The sequence below is a fragment of the Orcinus orca genome, chromosome 5 (assembly GCF_937001465.1).
Source record: "Orcinus orca chromosome 5, mOrcOrc1.1, whole genome shotgun sequence".
Lineage (NCBI taxonomy): Eukaryota > Metazoa > Chordata > Mammalia > Artiodactyla > Delphinidae > Orcinus > Orcinus orca.
In genome coordinates, this window is record NC_064563.1 from 106,745,996 (window position 1) to 106,766,938 (window position 20,943).

General features: G+C 36.1%; 1 protein-coding gene across 1 annotated transcript in view; it reads left to right on the plus strand.

Annotated features, from left to right (window-relative positions):
• PROS1 (protein S) overlaps positions 1-16,960 on the plus strand; it is a 55,663-nt gene extending 38,703 nt beyond the window's left edge. Inside the window, exons 10-15 of the mRNA XM_004272635.4 lie at positions 231-420; positions 5,770-5,937; positions 7,249-7,417; positions 10,990-11,138; positions 13,150-13,375; positions 16,484-16,960. Coding sequence (XP_004272683.2) covers positions 231-420; positions 5,770-5,937; positions 7,249-7,417; positions 10,990-11,138; positions 13,150-13,375; positions 16,484-16,644 — 1,063 coding nt within the window. The 3' untranslated portion in view covers positions 16,645-16,960. The remainder of the gene's footprint in view (positions 1-230; positions 421-5,769; positions 5,938-7,248; positions 7,418-10,989; positions 11,139-13,149; positions 13,376-16,483) is intronic.
• The last annotated feature ends 3,983 nt before the right edge of the window (positions 16,961-20,943 follow it).

The following is a 20,943-nucleotide window of genomic DNA, read 5'->3' on the forward strand; positions in this document are numbered from 1 at the left end:
GGGAAAAAAGATTCCACGAATAAGCAAGAAGGTATAATAACTTGATTTTAAACACACATGGAGCCAGAGATAATACAAGAACAGCTTAGTCCTGCCCTTCTCTTTTATTTTTTCCAGGGAAAGAGTTGACTCTTTCAACGTATTGCTGTTTGCCAGTACAAGAAAAAAAAAGAATAACATAGTCTTCAATATTTCTTACTATTAAGTCTCTCTCTTTGTCCATTGTTTAGATTTTCAGCTGAATTTGATTTCCGGACATACGATTCAGAAGGTGTTATCCTGTATGCAGAATCTTCTGATCACTCAGCTTGGTTCCTGATTGCACTTCGTGAGGGCAAGATTGAAATTCAGTTTAAGAATGAATATACAGCCAAAGTCACAACTGGAGGCAAAGTTATTAATGATGGTTTATGGAATATGGTACGTTTTGCTGAATTCATGAAGAATCTTTCCACTTTGATGCAATTTGTATAAAATCATTGATCATTTTTTTAATAGTGATACCAAAGCAAAATAATTTTGGGTTTATCTGATGTTGTGTGAAGTATATTCTACATGCTGTAAATCCCTGAAACAGCCTGAGAAGTTATTATCTCTCAATATATTGCAGATTTCCCATAACTGAAGTTGTTTTCAGTTATTTGCTTCGTTAAAGACAACTACTCTGTCCTTAACTTTTTACCTTTTTTAGTGGCTGTCACTGGGTGAACAGTGATATTGCTCCTATAGGTCAGGGGTTATTCTAAGACAACACTGATCAAGGACAACTACACTGGATAGCCATCAATATTTTTAATGTAAAAGAGAAATACACATAGTAGCAAAATAAAAAATTTAATTTAATTTTAAATATTATCATGTAGGTATAATCAGTTTGTACAAACAGGATACACTAGCTGGTACCAATTATAGTGCTTAGAAACTAGCATTTTTAGATAATCCCTAAAAGTGAGTCTTTATTTTAATAATCAAGAACAGCACTTTAATTTACTGTATTAAAATGGAACTTTTCTTGGAGAAGGAATTACTTGGAGAAGGGATTACTGTTAGTCCACAGAGGGGAGAATTCCTTTCTGCAATTAAATCAATGCTACTTTCAGCAGAGAAGAGCAGAGAGAAGAATGTTGTGCCCCAAACAGACACTACCTAAGCCTGTGGGAACTGACAAGAGGTCCATGTTGAGCAGCCATGTAAAGTCATCACTAAATTATTTCATTCTTATATTTATCCACTCTTGCAGTCATATACGCAATAAGCTTTTAGTGAGCATGTTTAAAGTGCTACATCCCTGAGTTCAAGGCTCTAAAACTATAGCAAGAGTTTGTCCTTGCTCGAGGTTAGTACCTCACAGTTTAGTAGCTGATGCTGCCTTATGAACTAATACAATATAATGTGAAATATGTTACAGGAAGGTGGTAATAAAGAACAGTTGGGTGCAGATATGGTTCACCAAAAAGGGGGCTGTCTGTCTTTTGGCAGCCATGGATTTTGGGCTCCTAACTCTAAAAGAATAGTGTCTTCACAAGATCAAATGCAACTGTCAGAGAAGTCACTAAAATTCTCTGACTTCTAATGCTTATTAGTGTATCTTTATTACTACATCTTTCCTACTATATCTCTATCTAGAATATTTGATGCATACAGCTATACCTCCAATGTGCTGCAGAATACATTTTAATGCCTAACGTCCCTAAATCACCTATCTAAAACTGCTAAAATCACTTTTGCAGCAAAACAGAGTGAACAGAATTTTTTCTAATGAGTTTATACAAATTGAAAATATCAGCTGTTTGAAGGTGAATTTAGATAAATTTCTAGGTAGGATATAATATGTATAAAGAAGAAGGTAAATATTTATCTGTGAAATTATCATGAGTTGCAAGTAGTGTTTATTAAAGAACTGTTCATGAGTGATAGTATTAAAGACAGGATTCGAGGGCTTCCCTGGTGGCGCAGTGGTTGAGAGTCCGCCTGCCGATGCAGGGGACACGGGTTCGTGCCCCGGTCCGGGAAGATCCCACATGCCGCGGAGCGGCTGGGCCCGTGAGCCATGACCGCTGGGCCTGCGCTTCCGGAGCCTGTGCTCCGCAACGGGAGAGGCCACAACAGTGAGAGGCCCGCGTACTGCAAAAAAATAAATAAATAAAAAGAGACAGGATTCGGGATGGATGGAAGGTAGCTGTTCAGTTTCATTTATTTGTCTCCTATGTTTATGATTCTTGTTAAAAAGAAACTATTATTTAATGATATGCCCATGTTTTAACTAAAACACTTACATTAAAATCTCCCTCTATAAACTGAATACAAGTTTATATAAAAAATAAAGTTTAAGAACAATAAGCAAGTCAGAGAAAAACTTGACTCTGGTAATAAACTTGGTGCTGGCTGTTTTTCTTTAAATTGTAATTCAATATTGTAACAATTTATGCATTTTACGTCCCCGAGCATGGTAGTTTTACTAGCTTTTAATCCTGATGATTTATTAAAGAATTATATACTGTTTCAAACAAATTTATGCAGCACAGAAATTATTTCAAATAAATAAATACTTTAAATAAGTATTTTAATTTTAATTAATGACAAAGTGGTTAAGTTAAATTAATCTGTAAACTGGACTATGGATTATTTTTAAATTTTAAATAAAATACTTTAAAAATAAGAAATTAGAATTAAAGCATATTACAGAATTGTTTTGTAATTCAGATTTAAAAAATTGAATGTGTAATGATTAAGTCATTAGAATGGCTACAACCTGTAGGAATAAATATTGCTACTTTGTAAGTGATTATTATATTTCATAGTTGGGTATAATCCTAATATTGGTGGGAAATATATAATTTGTATAATAATTTCATTTATTCAACAAAATATTTATTGAGCACTTTATGTGCTATTCCTTCTTCTAGGTGGTGGGGATACAACAGTGAATAAAACAAAGTCCCTGCTCTAATGGAGCTTGCATTGTGGTGGTGAGATGAAAACCACAAATGCATCAACAAATAGACATGCCAGATAGTGATTAATGCTATGAGAAAAAAGAAAAGCAAGGCCAGGCAATAGAGAATGATGATGGTGAGTGTGCATATGGAATCAGGAAAGCCATCTCTGATGAGATTACATTAGAAAGAGACTTGAGGACACAAGACTGGAGAACTTTTGGGGGGAAGATAATTCTGTCACGTGAACAGCAAATACAGAGTCTTAGGCTAACTTAGATGATTTTGAGAAGTGACATAATCTAATTTGCATGTTAAAAGATAATCCTGGTTAGGACCTAATGGCTTTGTGGAAACTAGACAGTAGAGAGTAAGGACAGAATAGGATGTGGGGTTAGGAGACTATGGCAATAACACAGTGGAGAGAAGATGGCAGCTTTGACTGGAGTGTTGATAGTGGGAGTGGTGAGAAGTGGTCAGATTCTGTATATATTTTTAAGGTCCAGCTTTCAATTTAAGGTAGATAAAAACTTTTTGGTATTCAGCATAAAGAGGGCTTTAAAGGCCCTGAGATTGGTTATTGTCAATCTGTCATTTTAAACTCTATCACATCCAATATAATGCTCTAATTATTATATAAAAAAGAAAATAATTTTTAGAAAGTAATATGTATTCCCATATGTAAATGCTCAAGTTCAAGTATAATATTTGTCAAAGCTTACTCCTATACATAGAATAACATGAAAGCTACAACTGAAGACATGCTTGGGGGTGTTGTATTGGCAACTGAAAAACCATAAGTGCATAAATGGTATTGCCACTAGTAATAGTAATTTTACAAAATGGTGAGAAAATCTTGATAAAGATCCAAACAAAACAAACATCAGTCTCTTCTTTGTTTACAAGATTATTACATTCTTGAAAAATTCAGTGAATGCTGAAGTGGTACAACAGATATTTAGTGTTTATATTACACACAAGCACAGGTAATTATAAGCATGAGTATACCCTACATGAATATCTACTAGGAAGGTTCAGAAAATTTGTAGGATATTGGATATTTTATTATTTATTTTGCATGACTATCCTGCATATTGCAGGGTGTGTCTAGCATCTTGCAATGTCAGCATACCACTTACTGTGAAAACTAAAAGTGCCCACCACCCCCAAATTTGCCCTAGAGTGGGGCAATAAAGCCCCCTTTAAAAATATTTGCATGACTAGAGGGATGAACTCTGGGGCTTATTATAGAGGTTGAGAAGAAGAGGATCCAGCAAAGAAGACTGAGAAGGGGTGTGAGGAGAAGCAAGCCAGACGGAGGTCCTTGAGGCTAAGTTAAGAACATCTTTCAAGGAGGGAATAATCATTAGAATAAAATGATGGTGACTGGTTATATTAAGGACAGAGCCTTGACCAACTTTAAATCTGTAAATGTTACCAAATTTATTTTATTTACTTTAGAGCATAGATTTTTCCTTCCCGTAGTAGTGCTTTAATATGCCTATTGTTTGGCTTCCCTGATTGATAAGTAAACGAAGAGTTTGCATTTAGAGTCCTACAGTTTTACATAAGGAGATTGCAGCAATGGTTCTTCAAATTGCCTTTATGGGAAGATTTTTTTTAAAAATATTTATTTATTTTATTTATTTATTTTCCTTATTTTTTTGTCTGCAACACGTCTTATTTGCGACACACGGGATCTATGTTGAGGCATGTGGGATCTTTTTGTTAAGGCACGCGGTCTCTTCGTTGCGGCGCTCGGGCTTCTCTCTAGTTGCAGCGCGCGGGTTTTCTCTCTCTAGTTGTGGCTCGCGGGCTCCAGAGCACGTGAGCTCTGTAGTTTGCGGCACGTGGGCTCTTGTTGAGTCTCACAAGCTCAATAGTTGTGGCGTCTGGGCTTAGTTGCCCTGCAGTATGTGGTGATCTTAGTTTCCCGACCAGGGATCAAACCCTCGGTCCCTGCATTGGAAGGGGGATTCTTTACCACTGGGCTACTAGGGAAGTCCAGGGAAGATTTTTTTTTTTTAATTGTTGGTTACCACTACTTCCAACCGTTTTTAGAAATCCAAACTACTTTCAAAATTGGAAAAAACCAATTTAATTTAATGTGCTTTCTTATGACCTCAACTATTTTTGAATTTTGAAATAAAATATAATTTGTGCATAATGAACAGAATACTGAATGTACTAACTTCTCTTAATTTATATTAAAATTTTATTTACCTTATTGATTTCATATTTATACTATCAGACAAATGCAAAATAAGGGCACTTAAAAGTTTTCTAAGATTTTGTTTTTTGCAGTACGCGGGCCTCTCACTGCCGTGGCCCCTCCCGCTGTGGAGCACAGGCTCTGGACGTGCAGGCCCAGCGGCCATGGCTCACGGGCCCAGCTGCTCCGCGGCATGCGGGATCCTCCCGGACCAGGGCACGAACCCACGTCCCCTGCATCGGCAGGCGAACTCTCAACCACTGTGCCACCTGGGAAGCCCCCACTTTCTTTTTTTAAACTGTTAATTTTATGGCACACTGGTGTTGAAAGATATATATTATAAATGGGTGTTTAAATATAATAGAAAAATATTGATTTTTAAACTTTAAAATATGGTATTGATTTAATTTTCGATCAAGAATTACCACACTAAAACACATTTTTATCACCTTTATACTAATGTGACATTTCAAATGTATTGGAACAAATTAACAAGTACAGTAAAATGATTACTTTGGAAAATTATATACTGGAATAATAACAGGATTTTTCAATCGTGGTGTTTCAAATGAAATGCAGTAATGTTTGGTTGTTTGATAATTTTTGTCTTTTTAATTATAGGTCTCCGTGGAAGAATTAGAACAGAGTATTAGTGTAAAAATAGCTAAAGAAGCTGTAATGAATATAAATAAACCTGAAAGCCTTTTTAAGCCTACCAATGGGTTTCTAGAAACCAAAGTATACTTTGCAGGAATACCTCGGAAAGTGGAGAATGCACTCATTAGACCGGTAAGGATCCAAGCTTATATCGTTCATCATGGATGAATTCCTTCATCTGTAATAGATTTGAAAATGTGTTTTTCTGAGAGTCAAATGAAGTTATTTTGTTGAACATACCAACTGTGAAAACTTGAATTGAACATGGAAAAATAACATTATCAACCTTTGAAATTATATTAAGGAAATAAGAAAATGAATGTAGTGTTTTTGAGCCTATTTAAATTCCCAGCATTACTCATGGAGAAGTAGATTTTCAAAAATTCTCCGAGTATCAGTTCAACGTTAACATTATAATAGTCCATACTCAGCCATTAAACATATAAATACATATATGAGTCCAAAATTACATGATTTTGTAGAAGCCTGTCAAAGACCTTTCTTAGGTCTGTTTTAGGACTAAAATTTGGGAGATAAGGATAGCACATGAAGTGGAATGTTTTAAATAGAAAAATTTTTGGTGGGAATATAACTGCAGCCTGTCATAAATTGAAGTTAGATATAACAGATGATTTTCTGTATGTGGTATTTGACTAACTACCATGGAAAAGGTTTCATGAAGGAGACTAATCAATGACCTTGAAGAGTTTTAAATTTTTCATTTGAAGTCATGGGTCTGCCAATTTTACACTTGCTGATTTAACTTAAATATTGACCATTTTGTATCCATCTTTCAGTTACCTTAGCTTTTAAAAGATTTCTGTGATATGATATAAAACCTGAATTAGTTAACTCATGTCAGAGTGAATATACCTGTCCTTTGAAATTGATAAATCAAGACATTTAAAAAGTAAAATAAATTATTCAAAAAGAATCAACTATTTATGAAATGGCTGCATGTCTTGAATGTGGCTGGTTGCTTTGGTGAGACTGAAGAATGCAAACACTTTTGTTCCTGAAGAGGCTTAGTATCTGACGACAAGACAAACCTAGTTGTAAATGCAGTTAAAGAAAAACAGAAAGCAGCTTAGAACTCAGGGGCACAGCTAGAAGCATATATGGAACTCGAGAGCAGAAGAGTTAGTGCTGGATGATGCAGAAGAGGCAGGTGGGGCTTGAGGTGTTAAAAATCACTAGGATCCCAGTGGAGGTCTCTGATGGCATAAGCTCACTTTTACTGAAAAAGACTGTCCATCTGAAGGACACCTTGAACAAAATTTAGATAAAATTCAAAATATGTTAAATACTTTAAAATGTCATCAAAGAAAGAATTTTGCCTCTAAATGAAAACCTATATCTTATAATCAATTAAGCCACTTCATTTATGAGTCTGTCTTTTTTAAGTTTAAAATGCTTTCATTGATCTATATTTTAAATTGTTAGATTAACCCTCGTCTAGATGGATGTATTCGAGGCTGGAATTTGATGAATCAAGGAGCTTCAGGAGTAAAGGAGATCATTCAAGAAAAACAAAATAAGCATTGTCTTGTCACTGTGGAGAAGGGTTCCTACTATCCTGGTTCTGGAGTTGCTCAATTTAGCATAGATTATAGTAAGTGATTTCCCATTTTATCTTTCTTTTCTCATTACTGTTTAAATGTATTCATTAAAAAACAGCAATAATTCCTTCAGTAAACATTGTTGAGTACTTACTATGTGCCAGATATAGTGTTAGGCTTATTCATACTGTGTTAGGCTTATTCATACTGTTATATATTTTTAATAGAATTTTTCCAAGTATATTGGGAGAAAAAATGGAGTTGAATATGCTTATGTTGTTATTTAAACAACATGGCACATAATCTGATTAATTTTGGGTAAATTAAATTTACCTGTTTTAAGGTTCACCAGTTTCTCAGTTGTATTGAGTCTACTGATTAATGCATCAAAGGTATTCATCTTTATTTCTAGCATTTCCATTTAATCCTTTCCTAAAATATCAACCTCTTTGTTAAAATTTCCCATCTGTTCATGCGTGTTGTCCATCTTTTCCACCCAAGCCTTCAACTTATTAACCATAATTAAATTCCTTGTCTGACAGTTCCAATATCTGTGTCATATCTAAATCTGGTCATATTGATTGCTTTTTTTCTTGACTGTGGGTCATTTTTCCATGCTTCCTTCTGCATTTAATAATTTTTGTTTAAAGGTGGGTGTCAGATAAAACAGTAGAGACTGAGATAAATAATATTTACATTTGGAGATGAGCACAGCTCTCCTTTTGCTAGACACTTAATGAGGGGACTTGAATCAATCTAGTCAAGAATTGAGCTGCTTCGGTTTTCTTGTTTCCATGACTACCCTTCAAATTCCTTTAATATACCTTGTGCTTAGGGTAGCGGCCAGAGGATTTTTCTTAATAACTGATCCACCCTCAGCTTTAGATATTGCTTTCATTTGCCTCAAGAAAGTGTCTCTCTCTGGTCTTGTTTCACTCTCAGAAGTGCTCTTAGTTGTTACTTGACATTTGCTAGCAATTTAGAGGGGTCTGGGGGTCAGAGGAGCATTCTCTAATGTTCTGGTGCAGATTCAGTCTTAGACAGGTGTTAACATTCCTGTGTCTCAGGGGTATGGACTTTCCACTGTCCCCCCTCCTGCCCACCAGTAAGGGAGATATCTAATGGTCAGGACTCAAGGTGTATTCCTGCTCCTTCCCCAGGGTAAATGATTTTTTGTTGTTGTTTTGTTTTTTGCTGTTTTCATTCCCTAATCTGTAGGTGCAGTGGGACTTTGATGTGACCTAACAGCAACAAGGTTTTGCTGCCTTTCCCCTAATGCTTTAAGTCTTGCTTAGAGCAGACAAAGAATGATCTGGGTGAGACTTTGTGCCTTTCCTGCAGTTTGCTGTTCCTCTCCCCTTGGGCTTGTACTAGGAAGGAAACTTTCTCTAATCTCTTTCTCTTCTCCCAGTTTTTCTCTTGAGCACCCAGTAAGATCCTTTGAATGGGTATGAATTTCCCATGTGTTTGCAGTTTCCCTGGCTTCTATATTCTCACACCAGCCCCTACTTGGACTTTAGCGTTTTGTTAAGATTTTTACCTACATGCTTTTTACCAAATTGTATAGTGTTTTTTGTCTGCCTTGGGTAAGAGAGTACTCTCCTCCTGTTTCTCCCTCGAAGCATCTGTCTTCCTTTAGGTTTCTAGTCAGTTGTTCTGCAACCTCGGCTCTTGGTGATAGTTCAAGAAAAGTTGTACTTATATAGATAATTGGTCTTTTGTTGTTTTAAGAATGGGAACGAGTACTCTCCGCAGTTTTCTATAGTCTAATAGGAACAGGAACTCTTGCCAAACCGACCCCAGGTTTTTACCTTTACAAATAATACTTCTGGGATATCCTTGGACATTTATCCTTGTACCCTCATGTGATTAATTCTGTAGGAGAGAATCTCAGATTCTCTCCATCAAAGGTTATGCAAAGGTATAATTCCTACTGTTCAATCAGATTCTCTTCCAAAGATGATTTATCAATTTGTACTTTTACCAAGAGAAGAAAGTTTGTGCTTGGGATTTGTTTCTAATTTGAGAGTTGAAAAATTAAATCTTGTAGTTCTAATTATTATCCCAGTTTCTACTGAAGTTGAATATCTCACCATATGTTTATTAGGTATTTGTGTATCTTAATTATTTTATTGGCGTCTCTGTTTTTTTGTGTTTTAGGAGTTCATTATTTGAGCTACTAACAGTTTGTATTATAAATTTAGTGTTGATTTGATATCTCTGATTTAAGAAAAAAACATATTTTAAATTTTTTATTTTCAGCCTTAAAAAGTATTGCTACAGTTTTAAGAAAGCATCTTACACTAGTGCTTTCTGTTTCCTAACATAAATTAATACATCTTTAACTTTAGCTCTGTCTGTATATGAAGGTATTTTTTTTAAAAAAAAAGTTTAAATTGAGTTGATGACTGGACATAGGCAAAAATTAGGCCCACAATTTGTTCAAAGGACAAAAAGAAATCTCTGGAAAGAAAATGAAAATAAGAGTTTTATTGCACCTGAAAGAAATTACTTTCATAAGTAATTAGTTATTTCACAGGTAATATGAAAGTGACCTACTTTATAATTAATATTTAATGTTACATTATAATTTCTGTACATTTACATGTTCATTTTAGTTTGAGTTTGTTAATATCTTAGAGTAAATTTACTTACTTCAAAATGATTATATGCATTTTTTTTCTCTTGCGTGGGAATTAAAGGATTATAGTGAAAAATGTTATAGTATTAGATGTGGCTAAATGGAAGAACATCTTGTCAAAGGAAAATTATTTTCTCCATTCACATTCACCTTTTTAAAGCCTCCAAGTAGTATTTGGGCTATTGTTGTACATTACTTTATGTTGAATGACGAAGACTGCATTCAGATTGTAAACTAATATTTTCAGAAATCAAACTATTTTGAAATCATATTAATTCAATAAATATTTGTTAAGGGACTGCTGAGGAAGACAGTGATGATAGAGACATGTAGAGCTTGCACTCTAGTTGGGTAGACAATTGACCTAGTAATTAAGAGAAAGAATGTTAAGTATTATGATAAGAGAATCACACAAGAGCTCCTATTAGAATTTCAAAGTTAACTATTGACTTCAGAGTATTTCTCTACCATTACACCATCCCACACCCCTATGTATAGAAATCATACTTTGCTTTCCCACTGCTCTAATCTGACCCCTATATGGAAGAGAAGTGGGGCGGGGGGTGGCAGCTATACCCAAATTTTCCCTCAGAAATAGTACAATAAATGTGTTGAACTTTCTTCTAATGTGTACTTTAAAATACAACCACTCTGAGATTTGACCATGGGAGAATATATAAGACAGAAGGAAGAGCTATTAAAGAGCAAATGGAAAAAATCGTAGTAATCCTGAACACCACAATCCAGAATTCTGTTGTAGGAAGAAGAACAAAAGGATGAGGCTCCATCTGTGTTTCTTGCCTGCCTTGAAAACTGTTTTTCTTTTGCTCTGTTGTGCCTTGGTTATATAGATCATTGAAAAAGAGGACTAAAATCTTTAGTATCACACAAAGATGGCTTTGAGTATTGATAAGATTATACTTAATTCCTTCTGGTGCACCTTAGGAGGACATTGATCCTGCTTCTGTTTCATTGTTTAAACAGAGAATGTATCCAATCCTGAGGCTTGGCAAGTAAACGTGTCCTTGAATATTCGCCCATCGTCGGGCACCGGTGTTATGTTGGCCTTGGTTTCCAGTAACACAGTGCCCTTTGCCTTGTCCTTGGTGGACTCCGCCACTGAAGAGCTTCAGGTAACTTTAAACCTTTATGATCCTTGGTTTGTAATTTTTTTTAATCCGTAAAATGGATAAAATTGCAGTATTTACCTCAAAGTGCTATTTTGAAAATTAAATAACTTATATAAGCTATTTGGCACAGCCTCTAGCACATCATTAAAGATTCAATAAATATTCATCATTGTTACTTTTTTGCTGGCTTATTTCCAAGGTTTGAACCAAGAAGTAAAGGGATGGGAGGGGGGAATGGAAAAGCCTATTGCATCTATAGCTCCGATTAGGCAGACTCACACAAAGGTTGCTTGGAGTCTTCTCTGAGTACCCAGAGATCTGCCCTTATTCAGAATCTTTGAAGTATCATGGGAATTTGTATGTATTAACAAAATAGAAGTGAGTCTGACTGCAATCCACTCTGAAATGTTCAGTGCCTAATTATAATGTTTTGTGTTTTCTGGCACTCTTAATCTTTTTCTCCCATAAGTAAATTAGGAAAGACTACAGAAAACTAAAACCAGTCTATTTGGCTTCCTGCTGGCAACTCTGCCTTGAAATTAGGAGAAAGCACAGGAAAAAACTCTTGGATAAAAGAAAACATGAGAGTTATCAGATCTGTATTATTCAACTTCTATTAGAGGCTAATAGTTCTGTCCTTGTGTCATCCACAGTGGGGGGATTCCAAGTTACAGCAAGCAGCTTTCGTTTGTGCCGCGGTTGGCTTGGATGCTCTCTGTGGCTTTTAGAAAGAGACATATAATTGAATAATGCCTGTAGTGATCAAAAGGGATGCTATTTGCCACTTAAAGGATGGATGGGGGCAGTTTCTGATGGTTAACTTTAAGCAACCTAAAAAGATCCTGCTGAGCTTTTGTCTCCAGTGACCACAGGAGCTTGCTACATTTGGGTTTCAGCTTTTTTTTTTTGCTTGTTTGTTTTGTTCTTTAAGCAAAATGGAAATCCTGCCTTCAACACTACATTCACACGGTAGAGGAGGTTAACAAGTGCCATGTCTTTGATATTTATTTTATCTTTTCTGTGTTTGTCTTCATGGCCACAGCCCCCTTTTTTTTTGGTGTGTCAGATTGCCTTCTTATGATCTGTGAACAACGTTTCATAACATTATTCCACATAATATTGATCATTCTGGAACATTTTCTCAGCTGACTTTTCCTGAGTTCAGGATATGCATGTGTATAACACAGTAACAGATTTCCTCAGCTAAGCTGTATTTGGGAAGTATAGGCTTCATTTAGCATTGGTATCTTGGATTCCTAAGTAAACACTTCAGACTATCTTTCTACCATCTGGGAAGCATCATAACAACCGTCTCCCTCATTTTGATTTTATTTTTTCTCTCTTTTTATATTTCCTCTACACGCCGGGAAGCTAGATATATAGATGACTCTCAACAAGTTGAGTAATTTAGTGTATCAGCAGTTTGAAAAGTTCAGAAAAAAAAAAAAAAATATATATATATAGAGAGAAACTTCTGGTAAATACTGTGTAACTTACTGCTGGCAATCCTGGTTTTTCTTTCTCAGAGACTTCATAAAATTTGTCCCAAGTCTACAGGATTTCTTGTGTGGCACAAATAAACCTTTCAGTCTTGCTGGCATGTGCTTACTAAAGCACTTCAAAATTTCCAAGACTTTTCCCCAACAAAGAATGATTCAACTCCTTCCTTTCCATATGTAGGTTTTGAAATTAGGAAGGCTCATAAACAGAAATGTATTGCTTAAGACACTACTTTGGTTCCCATTGTTAGTGAGACAATGCTGTTAGTTTATTGAATTTTCGGAACCTGCTATACATGTACATCTTAGCTAAACCTGGAGTTTTTAAAACTAATGTGTATTTTAAAATTATGATTACGATAATAGTAGTTTTTTCATTTAAATAAATTTGAAAGCTCTATCATACTTTTCCCCACCTCATTGAAATTCTGTTTTTGAATTTCACAAACTAAAGTCTCTCTTAAGCAGCATTAACGTTAGTACTTGTTATATTGAGTCTTTGCTCTGTTCTTCAGGATATCCTGGTATCTGTTGAAAATATGGTAATAGCTCGGATAGAGGCCCTAAGTCTGTGCTCTAATCAACAATCCCTTCTGGAAATCAGAGTCAACAGAAACAATTTGGAGCTGTTGACTCAAAATAGAAAAGACAGCTTCCACTCTGAAGACTTTCAAAGACAATTTGCCATCTTGAACAAAGCAATGAAAGAAACAGTGGCCACTTACTTGGGTGGCCTTCCAGGTATCTTCTTACTTTTTCTTCAGTTTTAAAAAGTATATTTTTAATGAAATTGATAGTATTTTAAATATGTAATTGTAGTAAAACAGCATCTATCTGTCTATCTATCTATCTATATATATATACAGCATATGTAGTTAGAGTAAAGGGGCATCAGAAGGGAAGAGAAAATTCCAGTATCCATTATTCTTTTTCTGGGGGTTTGCATGAACATTTTATTGGTACATTTTTATTTAATTTATTTAATGGTAAACTGAAACTAACCAAGCTTTGCTGCATTTGACTATCCTAGCCAGAAATGATTTATTATTTCATTTTATCCTCACAGTTATCTTCTGAGTTTAATATTTATTCTTCAATTCAACCATCAGTCACCCAATATTATTAAGAACCTATGTCTCAGGCAGTAGGGACACAGCAATAAACAAATGGATATGATCTCTCCTCTTAAGACCTTTACAATCTAGCGGCAGAGGTACATATTAAACAAGTGATTAGGAAAATATAAAAAAAAGATTTCATAACTTCTATGAAAGAAAAGTAGGGGTTACTATTAGAGCCTGAAAATGAGGCTTGATCTGGTTATGGGGGCCAGGAACAAGCTCTCTGAAGAAGGCAATAAGATACAAATCTGATATTTGAAGGATTAAATGAAGTTAACCAGGTGATGAGGGTGGAGACTGGAACTAGTAGTATGCAGGTAAAAGTGTCCATGGCAAAATGGAAAGGGGTTGACATGCTTGAGGAATATATAGAAGACCAGTATGGTGAGAGCACATTGGGCAAGGAGTATGGTACTGCAAGAGGAGGCTGTGAAATGGGTGGGTGGGTGGGAGGTTTGTAGACCTGGTTCAGGGTCATGCATCTTATTATTAGAGCCTTGAGAATCATTAACAAGTTTTAGACAAGGAAGTGGTCAATCAATAATGAAGTTTAAAAGAATTTCCCTGCATAATGGATGGAGATGGACAGGTGGGAGACAAAAGTGGATGAGATGAGTTGGGGGCTACTGAAGTAGTTCAGATGGAGAAGCAGTAATAATAACAGTAGTGACAACGATACAGCCATCGTTCATATTTAGTGTATAATAAACAGTCTGTGCGTTGTTCAGAGTGCTTCAATTGTATCAACCCATTTGATATTTAAAGTAGTCCTGTGAGGTAGGTACTATTGTTATCTCCATTTTGCAGATGAGGAAGCTGGGGAGGCTGCTGGACTAGGGTGATGGCAGTGGAGATACTATACAATGAATAGATTGGAGATGTATGTGAGAAACAAAGTTAATAGAAATTAATGATTGAAAGAAGCTCTTAGGTATTTGGCATGAGCAGTTGCATGGGTGAAGATTCCATTTACCAAGATGGGGAAAACTGGAGGAAAAATAGTTAATATTGGAAAACATAAAATTGCCATCAACACTTTTCTTTAAATGACAAAAAAATTGAGGCAGAAAGTTTTTTAGAAGCATTTTCAAATACCATTTGCATGCTATTCTCATGGGGAGAATTCTGAGTTTGATGTCTAGACTTTTAGTAACCTTCATTAAGTTACTTTAACTGCTCAGTGTGTTCATTTCCCATATATGGAAATTTTATCTGGGTTTTGGGGGAATAGAAGTAAATAGGCTGTAGGAAAATTCCTTGGCGGTCCAGTGGTTAGGATTCGGTGCTTTCGTTGCCATGGCCCGGGTTCAGTCCCTGGTCGGAGAACTGAAATCCTGCCAGCCATGCGGCGCGGCCAAGATATACAAAAAGAAAAAAGAAGTAAATAGGCTGCAAAAGTTATAAATCGATGGATTGATAGATCCATGGATAGATATAGATACATAGTTACATTAACGTGATTAATTATTAGGAAGTAAAATTACAGTTCAAATGAATGAATTCTGCATTGAAATCCACCTACTACCTTATTCACAAATTAGTTGAATGCAATTTTAGGAAATCAAACAAACAATGAAAGAGTTCAAAAGAAGTGAAAATATCAGAATTTCAGTGGTTCCAGGACTTTGGCAACAGCACTGAGAACTGACTTTAGGCAAGATGTGTTTAGAAAAAGAGTGAGGAAAAATTGAGGAGAACTGGAAATTGAGACATTGAGAGTGTGAACTATGGGATGGGTAAATTGATTGTTATGCAAAATAGATGTGTTAAATTGCATGTTATGAATTGAAAATCAGGGGAAATAGATGATTCTGAGGATATTTATAACAGTGGTATAACCTATGATAGTCAGCCAGACTTGAAAGTTTTTCTTAAAAAATGCTATGAGCCCATGGAAAAGTATGGACTTATTCACTACATTGGCAAGTTAGAAGTGGGACATTTGAAATATATATATATTTTTTTGCATAAGACACTGAGGAGGAAGAATAAGGGCTGAAGAATATCCATTGGGATTAAAATTTATGGAGATGAGATGCCAAAAAAAGAGGAAGCAAGTAGAGAGATGGATGTTTTGAAGATGAACCACAGTTCTTAGGAATCCAAGGGTGTCGCCTAAGTATTAAGTTTGATAAGGAGAGTAAAGTGTAGAAAGGCCTAGAGGCCCTATTTACTGAAGTATTATTAAAACTGTTATTTTTCAGAACACCAAACATTACATAAAAGTGAATTCCCTATCACGACCTGCTATCGTATGCTCAGCAAGACACTATTTCGTTGGAAAATATAGAATTCCAGCAAAAATAAAAGAGATATATTTATTGTGGCATTTAAAAAAGATTTCCAAGTAACTATAATTTTGAGTTGAAAAAATGACGTAATAATGCTTAAACTATTGTTCAGATTTAAAGAGGAAATAATAAAGTAGAACATCACAAGGAAGAATACGCTATTTTCTACTCTTTTTAAAGTATGTTTCTTTACCTAAGGTTTGGCTGGAACTGTTTACGCAATCAGAGGAACTCATGCTATGCTGAATTCAGTGCCAAGCACAATACCTTATATACACAGGAGTCACTTAATATGAATATATTGAACAGAATTACATTATTAACTTTTCCTTTAGGATTAGATTTTGGTTGGAAATGGGCAGTCTGAATAATTCCTCTAACTATAAGCAAGTAAGATGCTAATCCTGGGCTCATATTTTAATATTCTGTTTTTACAGATGTTCCATTCAGTGCCACACCAGTGAATGCCTTTTATAATGGCTGTATGGAAGTGAACATTAATGGTGTACAGTTGGATCTGGATGAAGCCATTTCTAAACATAATGATATTAGAGCTCACTCGTGTCCATCAGTTTGGAAAAAAACAAAGAATACTTAAGGCATCTTTTCTCTGCTGATAATACCTTTTTCCAGTGTGTAATTATACTTATGTTTCAATAATAGCTGAAGGGTTTTACCTGTGATGTGCAGACCTTGATTATTTCGTGGTACTTCAACCTGGAATTTTAAAAAGGTCCTTTTTCAAGAAAACAAGATTCTCTTGTGATACAAATTGCATTAAAAAAATTCTTCTGTCTAGAGATTAAATAATGAAACCTATAAAAATTTTTAATTTGAATTTTTTGCTACAAATGACATTTCTTCATTTTTACGTTTGTAAAATTTAATTTTATCATCATGAACTAGTGTTTAAATATCTTTTTGTGTGTGTTGGGGGGGAAGGCAAGGAAGTTAAACCTTTGTTGGAATCCAAACAAAAGTACACGTGACTAAATACCACTGTTACCAGTCCCTCCCAAGTCGGTCCCCAATAAAGGACCTTCTGCCTGGTGTAGCTTGAACCAACAGAAGGAGACTGAGTTGGGTTCAGAAGCAAAGGAAAGCTTTGTTCTCTGATGAGAGAATGGAAAGGTGGGCGCTCCCGCTCTAGAGCACACGCAGCACACTCTCTCCCAACAGCCCGTGGGCGGGGCTGCTTTACAAGGATCTCAGCAGGAGGGGGTGGGGTTCTCCCCGGGGCGGCACAGCTGTGCTGCTCACGCTCCAGATCGCAGTGCCTGGCGCAGCATCTCTGCACATGGCCCGCCGCCGCCATCTTGAACTGAGGGTCCTGCTCGGCGCTTCTGCACATGGGTCCCTAAACTAAGGTGTTGGCACGGTTGTTTCTTAGGAGGAACTCTGGTCTGAAGGGCAGGTGTGAGGCCTCAGCATGTGGCCCCCTGTGAACAAATGAAACTTGACTTGAGCACAAAGGAAAAGAAAAAGGTTAGACTTTATTTTATTACCGAGAAATTGTTAATGGGCTTTGCTGGTGACACTATTGATCAGAGCAGATACTTTTTTGTTTTCGTTTTTTCCTCATGAAGGCAGAAGAGACATTGGCCTATTAAGTATGAGTCAAGTGGAAGCCCTTAAAGCTTTATTCCAAAACAGTCCCTCAGGGGAACCAGCTAAGACTTCATCTTTCTTTCACCTGGTTTCACATTTGAACCAGTAGCTTTACTGAATTAGAAAATAAGTGGGACAAATTTTCATGAGAGCAACACATGAATCTTACTGTTTAGTAATTGGATTTTATGAGGATGAGATTCTAGATTGTGTTAGAATGCGTGTAGAAACCTGGGATGGGTACTTTCCTTAAATTTGGTTGTGTGGGTCACATAAGCTATAGATTAGAAAAGGCAGAACCTAAGGATGGAAAGAATGAATGAGAGAATGAGTAATGTGGACGTTCATAGTTTTTCCTGAATCAAACTTCAGTTGCCAGAGTTAGTTCCTAGAATGTGATTGTTGAAGAACAAAAGGACCTATGAAAACTAGAACAGATTTTAATGAGAGGATAACCACAGAGGGACACAGTTAATATTGTGTCTTTGTAATATCATATCTTTAAAGTAAGGAGGTAAGATTGCTAGGTACTTGCTGGTAATGCATTTCAGGTGGAAGTTTTATCCCTGTCAACCCTTCCATTCACATTAGGTATGTAGCAGTTGCTTCACTGACAGTTTTAGAAAATAAACCTTTTTCCACTATAGATATTTTACATCATGTAAAACATAATTAATTGCTGATATTTTTAAAACTTATATGAATAATATCTTTTTTCTATCGCGTCTTTGAACAGAACATAAAATTACAAAAATATACATGCAACTCTTCATGCAGCACAGTAGTTTTTTAGGAAAGACAAAGTTCAAATATTTGATTAATAGTTATGGTTGAGTTGTAGACTGATGCTCAGAAAGAGAAGAAAAGCAAAAGTAACATGTATCGAGTGTTTGACATGTGCCAGAAATTGTGCTAGATAATCTTTTTTTTTTTTTTTTTTTGCGGTACGCGGGCCTCTCACTGTTGTGGCCTCTCCCGCTGCGGAGCACAGGCTCCGGACGTGCAGGCTCAGCGGCCATGGCTCACGGGCCCAGCTGCTCCGCAGCCTGTGGGATCTTCCCGGACCGGGGCACAAACCCGTGTCCCCTGCATCGGCAGACGGACTCTCAACCACTGCATCACCAAGGAAGCCCTAGATAATCTTATTGGATGTAGCTTCTCTCCTGATAACCATCATGGACTGTGGTTGATGAATTTCAGCAAGCAACTATTGATAATTACAGTGGTGTAAAAAAGCAAGGAAGTAGTAAAACTGAAAGTAAATGAAAAATTTAAAAAAGGAAGAAAGGGAAAAATGAATTTTCTTTGGGGAGGAGTTCTCTGATTCTCATTTAATTATGCCCAGATACAAGGATAGCTATGGAGATCAATTTCACATTTCCCATGAAAAACAGAGACTTTCCAACATGGAGTGATCTTCATAGAGGCTCCAGAGACTCATTTATAAACTATATCTATCTTGAGATGCACTTACATATGACTTAGAAAGAGAAGGGGTCTAGATCTTTGATCTTGATCTTTGCCAAGATATACCGATTCCTACTTTTAAAGAGTAGTAGAGAACAGTGGTTTCATGAAGGCCAAACAGGATATTTGGTGCTATTTGAGCTTTGCGTCATGAAAAAAATCTAAGTGACAGGGTCATTGCAGACTTCCCCTAGACCTTACCATTTGCAGAGATGGGTTACATATTAGTGAAAATAATGGTTAATTTGTGAGAACAGAGTTATTCACCTCATTCTCCTGTTGGAAATCGTACTTGCAGTCTCAGTCACCATATGTGAGTCTTACAGAGTATTTCCAATTTTCTTTTCATTCTGGAACTGGTATTATTGCTGGAGAGAAGACTTTTTTTGTATGTCTGTTTAATAATTGCCTTTATTTCTTTTGGAAATCCCTTAGGCCTTTAATCTCTATGGTCAGTATAGAAGAAGACTGTGATATTTAAAATAATTTCACTTCAGATGTCTTGATGTTGCTATTAATAATATGAGCTTGGGAGAAGACAGGGACTCTGGAACCTCTAGGGACAAGTGTGATAAATTTCTAATTCGTCCAGCAACAAATATTCATCGAGCACCTACTTTGTGCATGTGGAGTCAAAGGTAGTAAAATGTCTGATGAGCTAAGTTCAACTGAATAGGAAGTGATAATACTCAATTAGGCCCATGGTAGACTTCAAACTCCTGTTCCTTGGAGTTACAAAGCTGGTCCTTTTTAGGTCATCCTCAGAAATTGAAGCAATAAAACTTAATCATTGCTCCTATATAAGAGTAGTTTGTTTTTTACAAATGAGACTGAATTGACAGTAATCTTGCACATGAGTTACTTGCTATACCAGGCTTCAAGATTTAACAGAGAACTTTTATTTGAAAATTGGATCTTCTCCTGTAGAAGAGGCATTGGTCAGAGGTTCGTCCAGTGATGTGCTTGGGTCCAGTCCCAGCCCATGGGTATCTTGTGTTCATGTTTACAAAGTGTGAAGGTGAGGGGCAGTTACATGGGAGGCACTCTATGAGGCTTTCTGGTACATATTAATATAAACAATGCAAGGCCAGATTGCCAAAGCAGATTGAACCAAGATATGTGAAGCTAAGAGGGTCAGAAATAGAGGGGAACTGAGCTTAGAGAGGTTTGAAACAAGTAGCAGAGCACTGAGGCTGTGAGGTGTTTCCTGAGCCACAGTCAAACACTTCTGCAGTGCTCTGGACCTGCCATGGTTTAGCAATTGGCTTGTGGATAAGAACAGCATCCAGTGGACTTACAGACTCATTTTTTGCTAACCTACTTCCCACAAGAAGCCCTCTCCAAAAATAACCCTAATTCTATGAGAGAAATAATATGATAAAATTTGCAGTTTACTAGTGAGACATTCTCTTTCTTGTTCAAGTTTCAAATGGTGGAATCTGAAATCTCATTCTGTAACTAGTCTCCAGATGGAAAAACCACTTGCTTAACTCTGATGTTTCTCTAAATTGGTTTGAAGAGAAGTAAGATTGGGACAATATCTAGCTGACATAAGAAGGATCTAACATTATTATCTGGAGTTCACAAATAATAAATATAAAATAATAACATTTATATAAATAATAAATATAAATGTAATAAATATAAAAATGTAATTAAACAAAGCATATTGAACACTGGGACTGAGGCTGGAGCCTTCAGAGATGAGTATCTTCATGAGCCAACTTGGCATGTACAAGGTAGCCACAGAAATTAAGAGCTGGGTATAGAAAATAGCACAGTCTTAGACTTCTTTGTATATGTAGCAAGTTGTCAGGGTAAT